We start from the raw sequence: 21,808 nt of genomic DNA on the forward strand, positions 1-21,808 counted from the left end.
GCTGCCCAGAGGGGCTGTGGAGTCTCCATCCTTGGAGACACTCAAAAGCCGTGTGGACATGGTCCTGGGCAGCCTGGTCTAGGTGGCCCTGGTTGAGCAGGGGGTTGGACCAGGCAACCTCCAGAGGTCCCTGCCAACCTTAGCCATCCGATTCTGTGAAACTGTGTTTACAAAGTTTTGTTTAAGAAGTCTTCTTGTATTGACTTTATCAATTATGCTTGATTCTGGAATTGTTCAGATAGTAAGTCTGGAAAACTTGTTTAATATTTTGAAGTCACTTGTACTCACTTTTTCAAAGCCTTTTGCATAATTTGTTAGGAATTTATAGCTTTAGAGAACAAAATAGGAATTTCCTTGCATGCTGAATATTTGGTGCAGTTATATAAAAATAACATTCTTAAACTTTTTGCAAAAACCCAGGAGGGATGCTGACTCGTAGGTAGAGCTGAAGACTTAAGCTTTTACCAACTGATGTTAAATGTGCACCATTGACTTTTTATTTTTTTTTAATTGGACTTAAGGATGGCATATTTATTTACATACGTATATTTTTAAAGGGAATCAATGACGCAAAAGACTATTAAACACAAAAGTATTCAGATTTTTTGGCAAAGATTTTAACAGGTTTTTTTCATTCTTTCTTTTCTTCCACTGGCTGTGTCCTGCCTTAATTAACTGTTTGAAATGTAGGTACTAAACTAATTTAAATGTTATTAATCAGTTAATAGCTGAAGTAATTTATTTATGAAATATTTGAGGTTTTTAAATGATAATACATTTATATCTGGAAAAACTTGCATATTATAATGAAATATCTGGAAAGGGTTCTGTAATTCTCACCTAAACTTTCCTTTGATTTTACAGAATGTCCAGCATGAGAGAATATACACAATTTTGTATAAAGACAATATTTCTAAATCTGAAGGCGTTTTTATATTTTTTTCTTTATTCTTACATTTTTTTTCCTGAACTAACTCTGTCTGAATGATTACACAAAAGAATACTTTTAAAATTCATTTTCATCATGGGAATGTTTTATGTAGGCTGAAAGGTTTTTCTTTAAATATTTTTTTCTTCCACATTGAAACTAATGATATTGACTTCAAAGATTAACTAGCACTGCTGCTATTTTTTACTGTTAAAATGAAAATACCACTTTTCCTTGGTTTTCCTCCTTTTGTCTTAGTTTTAGTCCATTGTTTTCGTGAGTATATTAACTTTATAAGTATTAGAGTTCTAGCACTGATTTTTTTTTTTTTTCCTCTTGAAATATATCTCATAGTCTGTATGACATTTTCTTGCATTTTATAACACAGTTATTCCAGGACTTCAGAATACTGCACTGTGGTAATAACTGTAGGTTGCTTAATTGTCAGGAAAAAAAAGGCAAGAAAAAAAAACCCTCTCATGTGGTTCTCATGAGACAGTAACAGATCATCTCTGTGGCACCTGTATTTTACTGGGAAGACTGGACAAAACTGAGGCTTCTGATTTCCTGTAGCAGCAGATTTGTAGGTTGTTTGGGTTTTTATTTTTTTATTTAGAGGAGAAAAACCAAACTTGTACTAAAAAAATAATGAGACAAGCTGTAAAGTAAATATAGCTGTTCAATGCTTTGCAGGTAATGGGAGTGTTTATACATTCCCTGTTTTGTCCTTCATAGGGAAAGTGGAAGTAAAGTTCTGTCTTTTTCTGTTAACAGCCTAAAATGACTCTGTGAATTCAGTGGAATAAATGGCGTCCAAAGTAACTGATGCTATAGTTTGGTACCAGAAGAAGGTAAGTTTTCTATTTGTTTTTATGGTGGCTTAAAAAAAAAAGTTGGCTTATTGTGCATTATGTGTGAAGTATGATAAATACTACTGCATTATTGGTTAGCATTGTATGAGAGTGAGTAGCTTGAAACTTTTCTTCCAAAAGTAAATAAATATTTAGTGACTGTATCTAATAAAATAGTTTTTTGTCTATGTTCTGTGTTGAACTCCTCGCTTCCTTGGCTACTTGTGCTGTGGGGAAAAAAAGAAAGAAAATTTCCGTTCTTAGTAGAACGTTAATTAACCTATAGGAGAATGTTGTTTCTATAGCACGTCAAAGAATCCTTGTATTTAAGTAGAAAGTAAGAGCTGAAACATCTTTTCTGTCAGTAACAAGGAACTGTGTAATTGGTATCCAAAAGAAATAGGCTAGGGCTTTTTAGGAGTTAATACAAATAAAAAAATGGGGTGGGAGGGGGGGAGGGGGCGCAGGACCACGGGAGGAACGGGAGAGGAAAAAGGTCTAATTTGGAGATACATAGTTATTATATTACCTGATACCGTATCTGTTGATGCATGTTTGCCCATAGAAGTGCCGATGGCTCGTTCTGATCTATTATTTACACCATTTCAAATCATAACTTCTTGATGTTAGTATGCCAGTTAGCTTATTCAGTTAAATTGCTTTTAAAAAGCTGAAAAATTAGCTAAATTTTGAGATGGATGTTCTTCTTTACTAAGATATAAATAAGGTGTCATGATTCCTCTTCCCCCCCCCCCCCCCCCCCTTCCCCTTGGATTTCCAAGATTCAGTAAATTTCTCTAACTTACTGTTTTCCTTGAGCCTATGGCAGTCTTTTTAAGAGGGTACATCTTGTCCTCAGGAGAATGATGGCAAAGGTCTTCAAAACAGAAATTCTGGTTAACTTCTAGCTAAGTAACAATTAATTTCTAGAAATAAGACAATACTGGTATGCTTTGCTGAGGCCTTTACAACTGTGAATTAAAGGTACAGTTGGAAAAGCAGAAAATGAATTTTGCTGACTTAATTTATACCAAACATTCAATTACATATTAGAAGATTGAAAATAATTCAGAATTTAATGAGGGTTTTTTTTTTTTTGTACTCTGTACTCTGCTTTCTCCTATCCAAGCTTTACAAAAAGTATTTTTGCAGAAGTATCAGTGGAATTACGCTGTGGTTTTGAACTGTGTCTTGTTTGAAGGTCCAATCCCATTTTTTAAAGATTTGGAGAATGACTTGTAGAAGAAAATTCAGCGTAGGATCTTATGGAAGGGGAAAGTGATGCTGATTTTACCTGCTTCCACTCATTCTGTTATAATTTCATTCTCTCACATGTTGTACTGATAATACTTGCAGACACCGAGTTGTGTGCATATTTGTGCTGGCCAGGACCTCTTTTGTGTAATGCAAGAGATGCTGGCTATCAGATCCTCACCACATCCCTGAGGCTTTCTCATTGAGGATGATGAGCTAGTCTTTGGACAGACCTTTTAAGGTATTCAGATTTATATATAAATGGTCCTTTGATGCAAGAGTCTGAAGTCTCCGTAAATCCTAAGTGTCTCAAGTGAAGTTCATGCTTGTTTCTGGGTTGATTTTTTTTGTTTGTTTTTTAAAACTACATGTCTGCTTTCCTGTCAGTCATACAGGAAAATGAATGTCATATGTGATATGCTCCAACTTTCCATCATCCAGATGTTACAGAGGCAGGAGCTTCTGCTGATGAGTCACTGTGCTGTGATCTTACAGAGGGCAGGCCTTCTGGTTTTGGTATAAACAACCCATTCCACGGTTGTACTTCTCTCAGGACACTGGTCCTAACAGGATTGCTCATAATCAGTACAGGTCATTCTTTTAACCCTTGTTCTGTTTTTTCCAGTGATTTCACATGTTTCCATTCATTTAATTCATAGCAACAATATTATTTCTGCTACGAGTCTTTCTGCAGGCTTTTACAGAGGTCTGCTCAGCCAGAGATTGCATGCTGCCTTAATGGCAAGGTGTTGTGATGAGGTGATCCCTGTTACTTCATGAAAGACTGCGCTGTCTTCAGGAAGGGTAAACCAGATCTTGCATAGACCAGTATTTTTCCATGGTGTGAACTAAATTTAATTCAAGTCGACCTGTGGACTGGGGTCTGCCAAATGAGCAGGTTTTGCTTCTTTCTGTATGAGGAAGCGGAGTCTTATTCTGGGACGAATGGCTGCACTGCAGAAATGTTGCATCTCCTGCAAATGTTCATGATAATTAGGTGGCTGTTTCTTAAGTTCCATTTATTTGAACGTTCTTCTGGATCAGGCTGATAACGTAAAGGGGTTTTTATCTTTGTATGACTGCAGTGTGTGATCCTTTCCTGGGAGCATCTAGGCTTTTTCATCCATGTCCTTGAGTTTGTTGCTTATTTATTTATTTATTTACTTATTTATTTATTTATTTAAATCTCTTACATGGCACAGTATTTTTTTCCCCATGAATGTGTCCTTTGCACCAAAGATTTCAATTTGGGGGACAGGAAGAGCTATCATAGTGGTTAGTGGGTATCAGACATTTTTTTGGTCCTTTCTGGACCAATACTATGGACTTGCTTATGATGGCAAAGTACTCTGAACTGGTAGTTGGTTTCAGTTTTAAATCTTTATTTCAGACCTGTCAAAGTTGTCCCACTTACCTTGCTTTTTGGATCTGCTGATTCCTCACAATAGTAACTGAAATTGAAAGTGGGGAGGGATCAAAACAGCACATTCTGGCAGTAAAACATTGTTTCTGGGGCAAGAGAGCCAGTGTCGCAGTCAGTGTTGATCAAATCAGTAAGGCTTGCCTATATGATAGAATGAGGAAAATAAAGTGTTATTTTGGGGCAGTATTTTCAGACTAATGAATTGGAGCATGAATGCCCTAAGAAAGAACATGAAGAACTCCTGATATTTCTAGTCATACATAAAGACGAAAAATAATTTGAGTAGGTGGAGGCTTTGTAAGAAATACTGAACAGATAACTTAGTCCTTGTGTTTCTTTGTTTTCAAATTTAATGTATTTTTTATGTGTTTATTTTGTCTCTACTGAGTTTCAAAGATCTGTTAGGTTTCTCAAAAGTAAGGCATTTTTATATTTCTTTAGTGGAAAGAGTTAAACGATGAAGCTCTTCCAACCCTACTTAGGCAAGTTTTCCAAACACAAGTTTACTCAAATGACTCATACTATTGTCTGAAATTGAGCTCCTCACATGAGGATGATTTAGTAATGCACTTAATAGTTTAAAAGGTCAGACTTTTTATTACGTAAACTTGTTTTTTGTTGTTGCATTAGATTTAATCTGCTTTTAGTGCATCTTGATTACTGTCATGTAAAACACAATAATCTATTCTTAGTTATTTTAAGTTGGATTGTAAGATATCAGGTAGTGTATTATACCAGCTTGAGATATAAGATTGCCTAGACATCAGCTTTACTGCTTCCAGGGATAGTTTGTGTTTCCCAGCTGGTACAAATACTTTTGCAAGGCATGAAATCTGAACAGATAAACCTGGCTAGATACAGGTTGGCTCTGTAGAAAGCAAAATAAATTAAACCTCTGCTGGGTTTCTGGATGCGCTGGGGAGTGCAGTGCTGTGGTATTTGTGTGTCAGATGGGGTTTGTCCAGCTTGTTTTCAACACTTTCAGCTGCACTGGTTCTTGCAATGGAAGGGTGTGGCGAGGGTGTCTGCATTGCTGTCTGGAGTGGCTCATTACTTTGGTCAGAGACAGCTACTGAGCTAATAGTCACATATATGCACTTTGTTAGTTAATATCCTTAGGAGTATGTGCATTTATGAGAATGTTGACCTTGCTTCAGTTTTGGAATTGATGAACTTTATGGAGAAACCAATCATAATGTTTCCTCTGAAGAAATCTGACACCTCCATAATTATTTTAAAAAATTTTGGTATCTGACGACATACCTTTGTGATGCTGATATTTTACACATACTTGAAGCATTGCTTCAGTAACAGTAACTGATGTGAAAAATAATGAAATTGTTGATAATCTAAAATAGTGCTTGAATTGCTTGTAACTTAAGCTTTTCACATTAATTTCTTAAAATACTTTCGAGTTTTACGGATAATAGTAGATGTGCAGTTTTTGGTTTCTAGTTTGGAGACTACATGTAAATTTACCGTAAGAACTTTGTGATTTTTCAGTCCTCACAGAAGCTGCTAAAATGGGGAACTTTATACAAATTTGTTGGTAATATTGCAGAAGAGGATTATGTTGTTCCTTCTCTTGGGAATGATTCTAGGGGAAGGCAGGATGGAACTTAATGAATTGAACCCGAGTCTTGCACCTAATTGCATATCGGTTAATTTTGCCAGTGCAGCATTCTGCTGTTTTGGGTGTCCCTCCGGTATGGCTGTTAAAGGGCACAGTAAAACAAATGAGATGTTTTCTCTCTCATGGCTTTAAAGGGCAACATTAGAGTTCTAATTGCATTGCTTTAAGATCTGTAATATTCAGTGTTTTACAGCTCATTAGTCTAAGATTATACTTGCCAAGTTAATAAAGGAGGAAATAAACCAAAAATCATGTAATACCCTGAAACCACCTGATTTCCTTGTTGGCACTGAATTCATGTGAAGCTTCGATGACCCTGGCATCAAAGCCAGTTTTTGCCAAATGGTCGGGCTGTATGGCTATATTACCTAAACCTTTAGATGCTGTAACTGCATCAGTTTAAAAAGGGTCCACCTTCAAGTGCCAGAACTTGACAAGTGTTGCATCTGGCTCTTTCTGAAAGCACTGAAGAAAAAAACCCTGTATATTTTGAAGAGTTTCCTTCCATATAGTGCTGGGATTTGGTACTCAAGTTGTCATCTGACCAAATAGTGGGGATTGCCTTCAGCACCTCGTTTTGGTGAGACAAAACTCAAGTTTCTGAATCTTGTATGTAAGATCTCTGAAAAATTGGTGCTGTGGCTGAACGAAGCAGGCTTGCGTTTTACTTGCCTGTTGTCTCCCATGCCTGCTTTGCCTTCCCACAGACTTTCATATACTTATCTGGTGAATTTGGTTAAGGGACTATGGTTGAAACTAAGACTGTGAATCTATAAGGAGCTGGTGGGGTAGGGAGAGAAGAGCTGAAATCCCTCTGTCTTGAGAGGGATTCTCTGAGTCTTTGTTTCATTATGCCTTTTGAAACTTTAACCTACCATTTTTTTTTCTCTTCCTAAGGAATCTGATAATCAGTCACCCAGACGAATGCACTGACGCAAGGGAAGTGTGCCATGGGAAGTGGAAAAGATCAGGGGTGCAAAGGCAGTGCTGTTTTAAAATCTTAGTTGCAGTGCTGGTAATTTTCAGTGCTGGATTTTCAATGGTCTTCAGGGAATTACACTAAATAATGGGGCTGTCAGAGTGGTTTTCTTTTCCTAGTTACATTTTGAGGCTGCTTTGTTTTGTGCAAGTACATAATATAAAAAAAAATAATCTGCAGAGGTCTTAAATCCTTAACACTTGGTGAGTAACTGGGCTGTGTTAGCAATAGTGTAGCCAGTGGATCAAGGGAAGGGACTGTTCCCTTCTGTTCAGCACATGCGAGACAGCATCTTGGGTGCTGTGTCCATCTTTGAGCTGTCTGGTATAAGAAAGGCATTGGCATTCCTGGGGAAGCCAAATGGAGGGCCACCAAGATGGTTGTGGGGCTGAAGCATGTGATAGAAAATGACTCTAGGAGATCACGGTTTGCTCAGTCTTGAGAGAGCTTATTGCTATCACGATTACTGCTTTGGAGGCTGTAGAGAGGATGGAGCCAGGCTTGTCTCAGAGGTGCACAAGGATTGCATGAGAGGCAGTAAACACAAGTTGAAATGTGGGAAATTCTGCTGAGATATAAGGATAAACATGTTTAACGTGAGGTCTGGCAAGCACTGAGATAGGACCCCAGAGAGGCTGTGAGATGTCCGGTCTTTGGATACATTTGGAACTCTACTGGATAAGTTCTTGAGCAATCTGCTGTAACTGGACATCCTTTGCACGGGATGTTGGGTTAGATGACCTCCAGAGGTTCCAACCTGTGCAGTTCTGTGATGACTTTAGTTTGAAATTTTAAGATGAGTGAACATTATCATAAGGGATTTTGCTGAATTGTGATTAATGACAGAGGTGGAATCTCATGCAGTTTGTGCTTCTTTTTAGGTTTTGCTCTGTAGTCCACTGAAGCCAAAGAAATGGTGCCTGACGTTATGCATAGTGTCCAGTTCATGTTACTAGGAAATGTCTTAGAGTAGGTGTTGGGTATTCCTGTACTTTCATTTACTTTAACCTGCAAACTGTTTCTAACTGTTCTTATGTATGTAATTTTCCTTTATATTTAATTGTGCAATGAAAAAATATTTTTTGTTTTTAGTAGATGCTAAAATTCATAAACCATTATTCAGGGTAATACGTAGGGCTGACTACTGTTACCAAGAATTAATCTGTAAAGAATGACACAAGAAAACTTAATACATAGTTGATTAATTATGTACTATTGTCCTCTGAAGGGGACGGTATCTTTGAAGTAAGCTTTGATAAAATTACTCTTCAGTGAAATGGCAGCAAGTCCAATGCTGTTGCATTTATTGTCAGAATTTAAGCAGGTCATTAGTTGGTCATTCAAACAGCTAACAATAAATAACTCTTGAAGTTTTGAATTGCTTCATTTTAATCTAAATAGTTTCAGCTCTCCCTTTGGTGCTGAACAGAAGGGAGGGGAATCCCAGAATGTTTTCGTAATCAGAGGTAACAATTCAGCAGTTACAAATCCAGAGCTCCGCACCTTAGGTTATGCAGCTTTTATCCCTTAATTGCCCTTCTCCATTTGAGTAAGTTACTGAACTCTCCACTGTTAGCAGACAGTGTACAACTCTTAGCTAATAAACCATAGACAGAAATCACTAAATAAGTTTTTCTTAGCTTAGCTTGTCTGGTCCACATATCCACCATAAACAAAACTGAAAAAAACCCCATCACCCTTGAAAATGAAAAACATCCTGAAAAAAAAATCAGCCTCCAACAGCGATAATTACACTGCTGATCTACTAGATTATTGCCTTTGCTGCAATAGGGATCAGTTCACGTGATAAATAAAACTGGATTTAAAATTCTTCATAATCCTGTTCTGAGTTTTGAGAAAATGAGAAATGATTTGTCTTAATACCTCAAACTGTATACTTAAACATGAACTAAATACGAAGAATTTTAAAAGATATTTTAAATTAATAATGTTACATGTGTAGAAATTACTTATATGTAATATTAAAATTGATACATAAAATCATACAGTTTTTTGAGGAATGTTGGACTGTAGGAGTTAATAAAGCATATTAGCTGATATTCTACCACTGAATATTTTAATAAGGTGTTACACTCTTAATTTCCTTGATAGGCAGTCCAAGGAAGCAAATTTGTTTTTCATTTACCAAACTCTGTATCTTGTATTATTTGGATTTGTAATACTAATGTGACGTTGCTTGTAAAAGTGTGTAGACGATTTAAAGAGCAAAGCCTAGAATGCAGGTTTCATTATTGATAAACATTAAAGTTTTAAGATCCAACAGGAAATACTATGTATTCTTAGGATTATAGTCTTTGCTAGTCTGCTTGGTCATAAATTATGAATGCCTCCTGAAATATTGATTGATTCCATTAGAATCAGAAGGCCTTGTATTGGGCTACAGGTTGATACCATCACTACATTAGCTTAAAGTGAATATCAGTGTCATTCACAAAGCTCAAATTCAATCTTGATGCACATATGGCTTGTTATGAGAAGACACTGGGAAGAAATATTGTGCAGGGCAGAAACCCTTCGTACTGGGCTTTATTTGAAGTAAAAATAACTGTGTTTCCAATAGCTTAACTTTTTACTTAGACTAATTGCTGTTAATGTTATAAAACCAAGTTGGACAGGTGCCAAACAAATTTTATATATAGAGAGATGTGATCAAATGCTTTCTGAGGTATCTGATTGTGAAGGAGTAAGTGCAATTATTTTAGGTAATTTCAAGGAAAAAAAATACTAGCTGCTTGAAGAATAGTTGTTAATTCTTCTGCAAATACATAAATGAGCAGAACTCCTTTCACCTTCTTTACTTGGTGTTTATTGAGGCATGATGTCTTTGAGAACTGAACATTTTAGAGGTAACTTGTTTGGATAGACTGGATAGAATCTTGGCATTGAGGAAGCCTGGGATGCATGATTTAAACTAAATGTATACAATAACATGCTGCTAGTTTATCTAGTTCCACTACAGGTAGGTTATACTGCAAATTTTTATATCTAACATATTACTGACAAGTTGCCTGCAACAGGGTTGGGTTGCCGTTGGTGCTTGGTGATGAAAGTTACATTTAAAAATGTTAAGATTGACTTGTTTTCTAACTTGAATTAACAAATAATTTAAGAAAGATCAAGGGAGATTTTTTTGTTATTTTCTGCCAAATCTTAATGAATAAATACGTGCTGTAGAATACAAATTTCAGATCTTGTGTGATTACTTTTCTAAATTAAATCAGAATAAATTTCTGTGATAAATGGGATTAAAATTGGGGCATTGTGTTGTATAGTTTGCTAAAAAAACAACTATTGCCAGTTGTAGACTGGACTGATGGATTGAAAGGATCAGTGACAAGCTATTAACCAGTCTTAGCACTAAGTCTCGAAGAGATTTTAAAAGCATTGCTTATTGTTGTGTGCTTAAAAATTGGACAATCTTTGGACACTTGTATCATGGACTTTAAATTGTCTTTGAGGAATACTGCAGAATTTACAGCTATATTGGATAACATTCCAGGTGGAGTTGGGGGGTTCAGAAATATATAGGTACTTGAGTTGACTGGGGCCTTCATGTTGGCCTGACAGTTGCAGGCACAGGAAGCTAGAACACCTGCAAAGGGGCCCTGGGGACAGTTGCATATTGAGGGAAAGCTTGCTTTGATCAAGTTTTGTGTATATTTAAATTCTTCGGATTGGAAGCATGAATGATCTTATCTCTAGAAGGTTATTCCTTCATTTTATTTGCCCTTAGAGCAATTTCTTTGGCATTGCTAGATGCTAGGCTTTTTTCAGTATCCTGCAGGTATGTACAGTTTTAAAGAATTGTATGAATAGCCAAAGGCTAGAGCCTACATGCAAACATTTGACAACTTAATATTTAGATTTAACATAAAACATAATTTAGATGCAAATACTTGTAAATCTTTGAAGATGGAATTGACTGGTGCTCTCAATAATTTAAAACTGGGAAGGTTTGCTAGTATTAACTTACGTTCTTGAATTCATTCAGTAATTACATTCTTGAATTTAATTCATACAGGTGTCTAGCATTTCTAGTAATAGTTATATGTTACAATTTAGCTTGTTGTCAATGAAAAATACCTTTCAATATATTCTGCAAGATACGTTTCACAAACTGTAAATATGTTTTCCTGACATAAGGTAGAGAAGAAAAAACCCCAATGCCTATGGTTTTTACTTGCCTTATTTCAGTAAGGCTCGTTCCACCTACTTTTGTTTAATTTGAGAAATGAAGCATGCCAATATGCTACTTTATAACGATGCCTTTGTTTTCATGTGTTTCCTTCACATTTGCAAGAGAAATGGAGAGGGAAGCTTATGGAAATTGAGTGAAGGGAAATTGAGTATCAGATCTAAATTGATGTGCTAAGCACATGTGCCTGCTCCATAAAGTGCTTCTAAAACTTTCTTAAAACACAAAGAGATGAAATTAGGTAGTTTAGAAAAAAATAATTAAAAATCATGAGAGATTGTAATGATACTTGCTGCCTGTAATTATCCCTTTAATTCTTTTCAGTTTGCAGTAGTATGCCTGTACTTAATAGCCCTGTGTTCAGATTTTAATAATTAAAGTTGATCAGAGGTGACTGGCCAGATCCAATAGTCTAATAAAACAGTTGTAAAAGACCATCTCCCTTAAAGTTGTTTTGGGTCTCTCATTTACCTCCTGCTGGAAGAATTGCTTTATGGGGCAATGTTAAAAGAAAAATGTGAATGGCAAATTCTGTACTTGTCTTTTTGTTGAGACAGAAGCTGCTACCAAGCCTTGAGGGAGAAGAAGTGTTTGTAGGAAAATGTAACTAAGTCAAATTTTGAATCGGTCAACTTCCTTGCCTCCCATGTCTTTTAAGATCTGTGTTTCCCAGAATTCCTTTAACAAACAGTCCGTTATTTGTCTAAAAGAAGGATGCTCTTTTAAAGTCTCTTTCAACTCTACACCAGTTCTGGCTATGAATGGAATTAGAAATACAAAGTTTGCTTTGCAGCTTTATTGGCACAAAGGCTTCCTTCCACACTTGTTTCTTGTGTGATTGAGAGGGAGACAGGCTTGCATCCCGTTTTCTGTCTTTGTAGAAAGAAATCTTTTTTGGAAGTGAGGAGGGGAGGACACAATATTATGCAGCACAAAAACATCGCTTGGGGCTCTTAGTAAATTTCATGAAAACCAGGAAGGCCTGAAATTTCATTTAAACATATTTAGAGAAAACCCCAGAACAATTAGATATAAAAGTCTGGGTGGAGTAGTTATTCAACATACTGACTTCTTAATTGCTGGCTGTTATCCAGGTAGAGTTAGCTCTTGAACTTTGCTTGGTTTAATTACTTTAATTATAGCAAGTGCTTAATTCTGCCCAGTACAGTGCCTGGCTTCCTAATTATTTTCCATAGTCTAATGTTTTGTTTTGTTTTGTTTTTACCAAGTGAGAGGTGCAAAGTATTTATTGTTATTACCAAAAAGCCAATAGATTATTTTATTTTATTTTTTCAGGGGTTTAAGGTAGCAAACTATAGAAATTATTTGGGTGCTTAGCTGTTGTGAATGGGAAATATTATTTAAATTTGAATTCACTGTTCTCATGTTCAGTGTTAGATATGCTTTGGACTTTACTGCTATAAATTAGAATTCCCCCCTGCCTTGATGGGTCAAGTTAAGAGGCACAGAAAATGCCCGTAGATTTTCTGTTCATGGATGTGCTTCCCTGGATATCTTTTTGCATTTATGTTGGCTCCTTGGTTAAAAGATCCTTTTTAACCAAGAAAGACCTTTTTTTTTTTTTTCCTTCTTCTTTTTCTTTTATAATGTCTTCTAATTTAACACTTAAGACTGAAATAGTAAAGGACAAATCAGAACAATGTTTTCCGGTTTCATGCTTGGGCCTGTTAAGTCTGTTGCAGTTTGTGAACTGGAATGAGAAGTCACACTCCCTGCAGTGAGATTGAATTTAGCGGATTCACTGAAATGATGGGGGTTTCTCTTGACTCTGTCTGGTGTCTGGTCTAAGCACCTTATATCACAGCTGGTAAAGGGACTCTGAATCTTGGGAAGTGCGTCTGTGTCTCCCTTGTGACCTAAAAGTGATCTTGCACTTAACTGCTCAGTTTGTGGTATGAATCAAACTCCAGATATCTAGCGGTGTGTGTACATGTCTAGGTAGAACTGATAGCATGGAAAAGTTTTAAAATTGACATAGTAAAAGGGATCATTGCTGAATATTGTATAGAAATACTATTTGTGCAGAATTCAAAGCAATCTGATGATCTTTGATAACTTTGTACAAAACCTTGATATATTGTCTCTTATATTGACTTGTTGTCACTATCTTACATGGAGTTTACTGAAGTTTGTTTGCCCTTCTTCAAAATATCTGACAGTCATAAAATGGCTTTCTTATATAAACAAGTACACAATAATTTCTTAAATTAACTGTAGCTACCCATATTGATGGCTATTTAAAATTACATAAATCATAAAAAATAGTCTTAGTGCTGGGATTTTAATAAGTGCTTGCAGGATCAACCTTTAGTCTTTCCGTGGTTCTGCTCTTATAAATAGACAAAGTTTTCTACAGTGTGGTGGTGAGGTTAGAGCCGGGGAGAAAACAATCCCCTTTTATTCCAATTTTTTAACTAAAAACTTGCTCACATTTAGACAAAACTAAGATCTTTAGAAGAGTTTCATGATTAAGTAGACTAGCAGCTTAATGAGAGTGAACGATTTGGGAATAGGTCTACTAGGAACATTTTTTCGTCAGTGCTTCAGTAGGGAAAGTGCCATTTCCCAATAATCTTTGCATTTTCCCTGGCCTGTAACCTAGCTGATTACCAGCCTGACCGTGTATGTTGCTGTGCATTCTGAAGAGAGAAAGCTAAAGACAATGTAACTGTAAAAGTTGGTGGAATGGAACAGGTAACACAGAGGGAGATCGTTTAAAAAAATAATACATTAATTGAAGGTATGGGTCCAACTAGATGTACGTGGTATTTTCTCTAAAGTTAACCCGAAGACTGTGTCAGTGTTGCTGCTGTAGGTCTGTGCTCTGTCTGTACAGAGACTGGAATCCTGACCTGAGATGGGAGGGAGCGTGGTCTTCCCAGTTCTGTGACTTGCACAAGTCGTGCGATGAGGCTGAGGCTATCTGCTTGCTCACCTCTCCCCTCTATCACAACTCGCTTAAAGATTAGCTAGACCCAGTCCGATCAAGATGGAATGGAGAAGATAAAAGATTTCTTTGTATAGAACTCTACCCAAGGAAATAACCTGCTGTCTTCCTGCTTGTCTTGTTGAAGATTCACTGATTTTGTTTGATCAATGTCTTTTAAAACCTAATGCAGATTTTCTTTTTGTGTTCTTTTTAGATTGGGGCATATGATCAACAAATATGGGAAAAATCAGTAGAGCAAAGAGAAATAAAGGTAATAATACAGCATTTCAACATGCGGGGGGTTTTGGCACTTGCTAGCAGTGCTGTCTGTGGTTGTGTGTGCTGATGTAATATACAGTGTGTGTGGTGGTATTTAATACTGCTAAAGTAAAACTAGACTTCTGGAGCATAACCAGATGTAACCGGCATACAATTCTCTTTTTATTTTACATAATTAATAACTCTGCAGCATTTAGTGTGCTGTATCTTTATGTATCTTAGTACATGTTTTTTCTTTTCAGTTATCTTAAGCCAGGGTTTAGTTGTTCTCCTACCTGTCTTTCACTTTTCTTTGTGATGAATTCTCACGTCAGTTATCTGAGCTCTCTTTACTTTCAGTTAGTTACCTTACACCTGCAGTTTACTTTTCCTCCTTTATGATGCTGTCATTGTTTTGTACAGTTTATTAGACTGGTAAGTACCTTCAGGCTTTGTTTCTCTGAACAAGCAGTTTAACAGTGTTCTTTGCATTTTGGTTTAACTAACGGTGCCATCAATGTCTGCCACATTGCTAAATTGTTCTGGAGAAAAAAAAAATAATCCTATATGTAATAGTTTTATGGATTGTACATTATGTCATACTCCATTATGTTAATTAAATTAAACATTTTCTTGCAATTAACCTTTTTTTCTTCAAATACTGCACACAAGGAGTACGCTAGTGCTGCATGAGTTTGAAGACATTGCTAATTCTTAACATTAGCAGAATGTACCTTGCTTCGGTTTCCTTGTGGGTGTGTTTTTTGGTTTGTTTTTTTTTTTTTCCTCCCCAGTGCTTAAATAGCTAAACAAAATGTGATGGTGGGGCGTGTTTTCATTGCATGGAGACTGTTACGGACCTGCACTACAGTGTTGCCCTATTGCTGTACAAAAATTTACACTTTTAAGTCAGAGCTGACAGTTTTTATGGAAGCGGTTCTGAACCTGATGCCTGAATCTTTGTGCTCCTGCGAATCCCCATCTGGCTGACAGTGCAGCAGGCCCCCCCAGCCGTGGGTGGCTGCCTGTCCCACTCCGCCGAGCCCTGGGTGGTGCAGTTGTGCCAGCCAGCTGGGGTTACTGGGAGATGCCTGGTGGGCCTTCAAGGGAGCACCCTTCCGAGCACGGCACTGGCGGGAGCCGGACGGGTGCTGTTAGTGCCAGCCCACATCTGTTGCGGGAAGATGGTGTCTTGCGGGGCTGTGTGGCTGAAGGTTCCGGCGAGCGCTTTCGGAAGTGTTCTTGACAATCTACAACTAACGTCAGTCTTAGACCCTAGTGTGTTATCCATGAAAACCAGGCGCTGTTACGGCAGAAGTTCTCGTAACTACTGTGTAGCAGGAGATGGTTGAAATAATTTATTGCAAATAATGCCTTGTGCTTATTTGAAATGCATCTCGTTTGGCTTAGGAGTCCAGTAACTAACAAATTAACAGTGGTGTCTATATGTGTTGACTGAGTTCAGTGTAACACTGAAACAGACTGCTAAGATCTAGTATTGCACATCAGTGCTTTAACCTTAAAGCCACTACAGTACTGAACTTTACTAAACATCGAAAAAGTTACTGTTTTTTAGTAAAGAATCATTCTGATACTATAAATTTATAATTTATTTAGAACTATAATAGAATCTATTGAGATTAATTTTAAAGTTTGTGCAAAAGAATTTTTACAATAATAGCAACTATTTTTAAGCATTTTTATTTAATTTTTATTTTTGCTATTAGCTGAAATGTTTGGTGATGAATAGAAATTAGATGAACTAACTGGATGGGCTTGAACAGTATAAAACACTATGAATCATTTTTTAAATTAACCTTAGTTTGAAACATTGCTCTTTTCCACATACAGTACAGATATTTGTGATGCATTAAGGGAGTGGAGAAACTGCATCTTAGTACATTGATTTCTTTCACTGCATGTGGCAAGAATCATTGTAGTCTGTGGACGCTGAAAGTGTTTGAGATTTAACCAATGGAATTTTTAAAGAATATGGCACCACTTCTTTTCCTATGAAAGATGCATCAAGTTATACTGTTGACTTTTTTTTTTCAGAATTCTTTCTTTAAAATGAAAATATTATTTTAGCCACAATGGTAATTTTTTCCTAGGATTGTGCATGTGTTTCCAGTGGATTATTGCTTCTAAGGAGCACATACATCTTTATTCAGACTTTCAAGAAAAATCTTGTGGCCCATTAGCAATAATACATTTGAAAATTATTGTATCATTCAGCATTTTATTTTTAAGCTTTAGATCTTTTTATGAAGTAGAGTGGCTCACTTATGCAAGATTTCACAAGAATCTGTAGCCGGTTCTAGAATTATAATAATTTCCAATTCTAATTATGGGCTTGTTTTCTCATTCCACATGCAATTACTGCAGTTTTAAGACTGCTGTTCTGTACAAATCTTGCACATTAAGCTCTTCACAGTGCTTAAGTCTACGATACAACTGGTTTTCTGTATTTGTTGTTCTCGGAGCACATTTTGTCCTATCTATGTTTCAGTTTTATGTATTTTGTTTCAATCAAACTCATTTTTCTAATAGACAAGTTAGGTGATGACTATATACCTAGTCCATTGTGAACAGTTTGATTGCTTTTTTAAATTTTTATTTCAGCGTGAAAAATAAATCCAGTTGAATTTACATGTGAGGGATATTTTGAGCTGCACTCTACATATTTGAACAATTTGTTTGATATTGTTCTTGTAAAAATGAACATTACCAGATTTCACTGATCTTTCATTGGTAATAATTTAATTTTTATGCTGAATTTAATGCTTCCATTTAAGTAATAAATGTTTTTACATGTGCATGAACTATGACAGTGGTGGAAATCTACAGTTCACCGTGAGTTCAACCGCTTTTTGAATGAAGCCAGTTAAATAATTTTTATCATAATTCCATTTGTACCTGAAATATTTTTTTAAATACTGTGGTTTACTCTTTATGAATCTGTGGAACTCTGTGTGAAATTCTGTGGAATCATCATTGGCTGATGTGACCAAGAGCCTAATCTAAAGGGATCAGAATAAACTCACTGCTGTCTCTGAGGCTTGAGAGTACAGCGTCACACTTTAGCATTAAAAACAAACTTGAAACTGTTGCAAGATAGCTTGGGTCTTCACTGAACGAAGATACTTTTTAAAAAAACAAAATAAGCTTGTTTCTTTCCCTGTTGTGTGGGGTTTTCCTCCCTTCCTTTTAGTAGGCTAATCTATTCACTGTTAAGAAAAATTCAGTACTTTTCTAGAATTTGGATTTTGACAGTGGAACTTCTGATTAGTGGCTCTTGCCTTACAACATGATTTGCTATCTAGGTTTGGAAATAAGGAGTTACAATGTAAGCATTTTGTGAATTTTAATTACACATCTAAGGAGAAAAGAGTTTCAGGAAAGTAATTTGTTCCCAAAGTTCTGAAAACCTAATATAAATATACTACTAATTCTTGCAAGTGTGTGCATATGTTGTGTGTGCAATCCCAAGCCATGGGAGATGAGTGCTCTAGTCCTTAACTATGTTTGAAAAATTACCTAATGGGTCAGTAATTGGCTGGGTTTTGTTTAGATAGTAAAATGTGTAAAAGGCATTTATTATGCCTTGTTCCTTGGAATGTTTACTTTATAGTACTTTAACTCTATGAAGTTGACGTATTTGTCTGAAGTAGTATTTTCAGTATGTATTTTCAGTAGCAGTATAGGTTAAATGCAGTTACTGACCACATCAATATTTTTTCTTTTGTAATGTCTGTTATCTGCATGACTGTATTTTGATAGTATTTGCCTATTGCAGGGTTTGAGAAACAAACCAAAGAAAACAGGACATGTGAAACCAGACCTCATAGATGTTGATCTTGTAAGAGGTAGGTCCTGAGCTAGAAAAAGCAGGATTTCTCAGTATAAAAATAATTGCCATCCTGTGTCTGGTTACAAGAATGTATTAGTAAGTTAAAAAACCCAAACAAACATAAACCCAACCCTACATAACTTTTCTCTAAAGAAGGTGGTCAGGAAATACTGTTAAAAGATATAACCTGTAGATTAAACTGAAGGCTTGATTTAAATTTTGTTCTATAGATTTAGCTTTTTAAAAAAAGAAACACATGGATTATTGTGGATCAGAGTTTTGGAGTTACTAGTTTGGAAGTCTCCTATTGCCATACATTCAGACTTCTTCCAAATCTTCTGACATCTAGAGGGAAGGTTGTGTTGAATTTTCTGGAGAGCAAAAATGGTATAGGTCTTGGAATATTTCTTGCCTGTTTTAAATAATAGAACAGTAACAGAAGGTCAGATGATATGACACTTTACAAAAAGTTTCTATTTAGTCTTAATTTATTTTTATCTTTCCCTCATGCCTCATGAAGGCTAGGGAAAATATTATTTAGCTCTTTTTTTCCATGAGCCCAGCAGCCAGCACAGTCTTCTGAATCCGTTCCAGGTAGTGCTCTTTGAATTCAGCCTTGAATTAACCGAAGCGCCCTGCTGTGCTCTCACCCTCACAGATACATACGCAGGCACCTTCACACCCAGAGCTGGTTAGAGACCCGCTCACCCCCTTGCACCCAGATCGCTTCACCCCTTCACCAGTTAGTCTGGTTTGATCTTCGTTAGCGCTCACGTGCTCACTTTGCACACCTGCTCAGGCTGCTGGCACCACCACTGCCACATAGCCCCTTGACTCATGCTCCAACATCTGACTCCTGCTGCTGGCACTCAGCCCCTGGTACGCATGCGTGCACACAGAGCAGACCGCCCCTTGCCCATGAGAGTGTTAGAGGAATTTAATAAGATAGTACAGACTGCACTGATCAGGAGCGTGGCATGGCCAGACAAGCAGCATACTGAGCAGCAGCTATTTACGCAGGATCAGTCCCTTTTCCGCCCTTCCCTCTCAATTTCCCCACACTAGTTCCTCCCCAAATCACCTAAACCCCTCCTTTCTCCCACCCTTGGTTTCTTCTCTAAATATCCCCTGGTAAGTCCTGTGCAATCTGAGCTTCTTTTCCCCTGCATCCAATAATGAGCCCCCCATTCCTGAGCAGCAATCACCTTTTGTGTGACGGGTGATCTGAAGAGCAGCTTCCCATGGCTTATGGTGATGGTTTCACACCTGGACAAGGGACCTGATGGCAGTGCATGGACAACCCTGGGAAGGGCCTGGTCAGCTTGTTCCTTCCATGATTTGGATTCCCACCTGCCCTTGTGCCTCTGTCCTGCTCTGGGCTTGTGGAGATGGGCCTTCAGTGGGCTGATGGCTCCAGTGAAGGGGCGAGAACAGGGGTCCTCACTCAAACTTTTTAACCAGGGGGCCGGCACGTGGATGCAGTGGCAGGCAGCCATCTGTGGCTGCTTGGTTCCGCGCCCCCCCCCCCCCCCCCCCCAGCCCCCAGCGGGGGGATCTGTAAATACCAGGGGCTGCATTGAGGACCCTGGGGGGCTGGATCCAGCCTGCGGGCCATAGTTTGAGGACCCCTGGTCTAGAAGAACCCTAGCAGGGCATTTTTGGGGCTTCCCCTCCTGCTACTGTGTCTTTGATCTCTGCAAGCGTGCAGATAAACTTTTATCACATCGCCTAACAATCCAACTTTCTAGAAATGAGAATGTGAGAGAATGAAACAAAATCAAATAACATTTGAACTTTAAAGAAACAGAACTGAAAACTAAATGATTGTAGGAATTAGGGAGCAGCGGTAGACCACTTCAATATAGTGTTATATATAAGTAGCATTTAAATGACTGCTCTGCATGGACGCCTAAGTTGGCATTAAAGTAGTTCCAATACAGACTGTTTTACCTGTGCTGGCACAGAGCTCGCTAATGCCAGTTCTGCTTGTAAACAGGATGGAGATGGTGTAGCAGCATGCAGTGGTTGCCCTTTCCAAGCACTAAACTTGCAATAATTTAAGTCACACCCCCGTTAAGTAAATGTTACACAATTTTCTAGCTGCCAGAGAAGTGGGAATTTGCAGGAAGGAAAAGGAAATGGAGAGGTATGAGAGAGAAAGGATATTTGAATGAATGAGGTGAAAAATTGTGTAGGAGGAGAGACAAAGATAAATTATTCTTTGGGTGGCTTCCCTGCTCCTGGAGCTAGTTCTCAGTTGCCAGATGCTCCTCTATACTTCTCAACCTTATTCCATTTTCCTGAATGACATGACTGGAGCAATTTATAGATGTTGATGTTTTAGACACTCTTGCTGTATTGGGAAAGGGCTCTGCCGTGCTTGCCCAGACATGTGGAGTTTTCATATGGCTTTCTGTTGCTTTCTGTCAAGGTTCAGATACCTCAGTGAAACAGAATAGGTTGTAATAACATTTAAAAATAATTTTGACATAGTGAAAAATGGCAATGTTTTGTTATTCACACATTCCAAAATCTAGTTATTTGCCATTTGTCAATGGCACCAACAACGTACACAAATTTTGGATTGAGGAGATAGTGAAATGGTGAAAGTGATTCAAATAATTGTTTAATAATTGCTCCTTTAAATAACTATATTAACTACTCTGCTCTTAAACAACTGAAATTATTAACCATTGCAATGAAATGTATTGGACTTTATTTATTTATTTATTTATTTATTTATTTTTTTTTAAAGGATCTGCTTTTGCTAAAGCAAAACCTGAAAGTCCTTGGACATCTCTGACCCGCAAAGGAATCGTGAGAGTTGTTTTCTTTCCGTTCTTCTACAGGTGGTGGCTACAAGTGACATCAAGGGTCATCTTTTTCTGGCTGCTTGTTCTTTACCTTCTTCAAGGTAGAGTTGGATTACAAGAACAGCTTCAAATGAATGCCTTATTTTAACCATATGGAAGCTGCCTTATGTTACTTGGTTCACTTTATGCTTTTAAGGTTCACTCCAATATTTTCAGAAACTATTGGAATGACACTGTCCCAAGGATGTGTCTTTTGGTTAACGTTTCTTTTTACTTAATAAAGGAGACATACTGAAAAATTAAGGATTTCCTCCCAGGCTTTCTTCAGCATTTAGCACGTGTTAGTTTCTCATGTCTATATATAATTTATGTTTTCAGGACTTTCTAATTTAGTTCAGGACTGAGCAATATCAAAGATGCTTTTGGCCTAGGCATTATGTTTTGTCTTGGGCTTTTGGTCTTTCTGGTACTTGTGCAGATCAAGAGCTCTGATCAAGAAGCAAGCAAAGCCAAACCTGCAAAGGTGTGTGCAGCTCGGTAGGATGATCTGTTTGACCAGTTTCCAGTTGTCCTTCCATGTGTTATTTTGTCACATCAGAGGCAGTGAACTTCTAGCTTATGCTTTAGTCAGACCTCAGCCATGCTCCTGAATG

At 37.3% G+C, this 21,808-nt stretch overlaps 1 protein-coding gene across 4 annotated transcripts in view; it reads left to right on the top strand.

The window, feature by feature from the left end:
• PHTF2 (putative homeodomain transcription factor 2) overlaps positions 1–21,808 on the top strand; it is a 73,198-nt gene that overhangs the window by 13,777 nt on the left and 37,613 nt on the right. For all 4 annotated transcript variants that reach the window (XM_055808163.1, XM_055808165.1, XM_055808164.1 and 1 more), the window contains exons 2-5: positions 1,703–1,779; positions 14,449–14,505; positions 18,289–18,358; positions 21,098–21,256. In XM_055808163.1, coding sequence (XP_055664138.1) covers positions 1,735–1,779; positions 14,449–14,505; positions 18,289–18,358; positions 21,098–21,256 — 331 coding nt within the window. In that variant the 5' untranslated portion in view covers positions 1,703–1,734. The remainder of the gene's footprint in view (positions 1–1,702; positions 1,780–14,448; positions 14,506–18,288; positions 18,359–21,097; positions 21,257–21,808) is intronic.

This window comes from Falco peregrinus, chromosome 6 (genome assembly GCF_023634155.1).
Source record: "Falco peregrinus isolate bFalPer1 chromosome 6, bFalPer1.pri, whole genome shotgun sequence".
Classification (NCBI taxonomy): domain Eukaryota; kingdom Metazoa; phylum Chordata; class Aves; order Falconiformes; family Falconidae; genus Falco; species Falco peregrinus.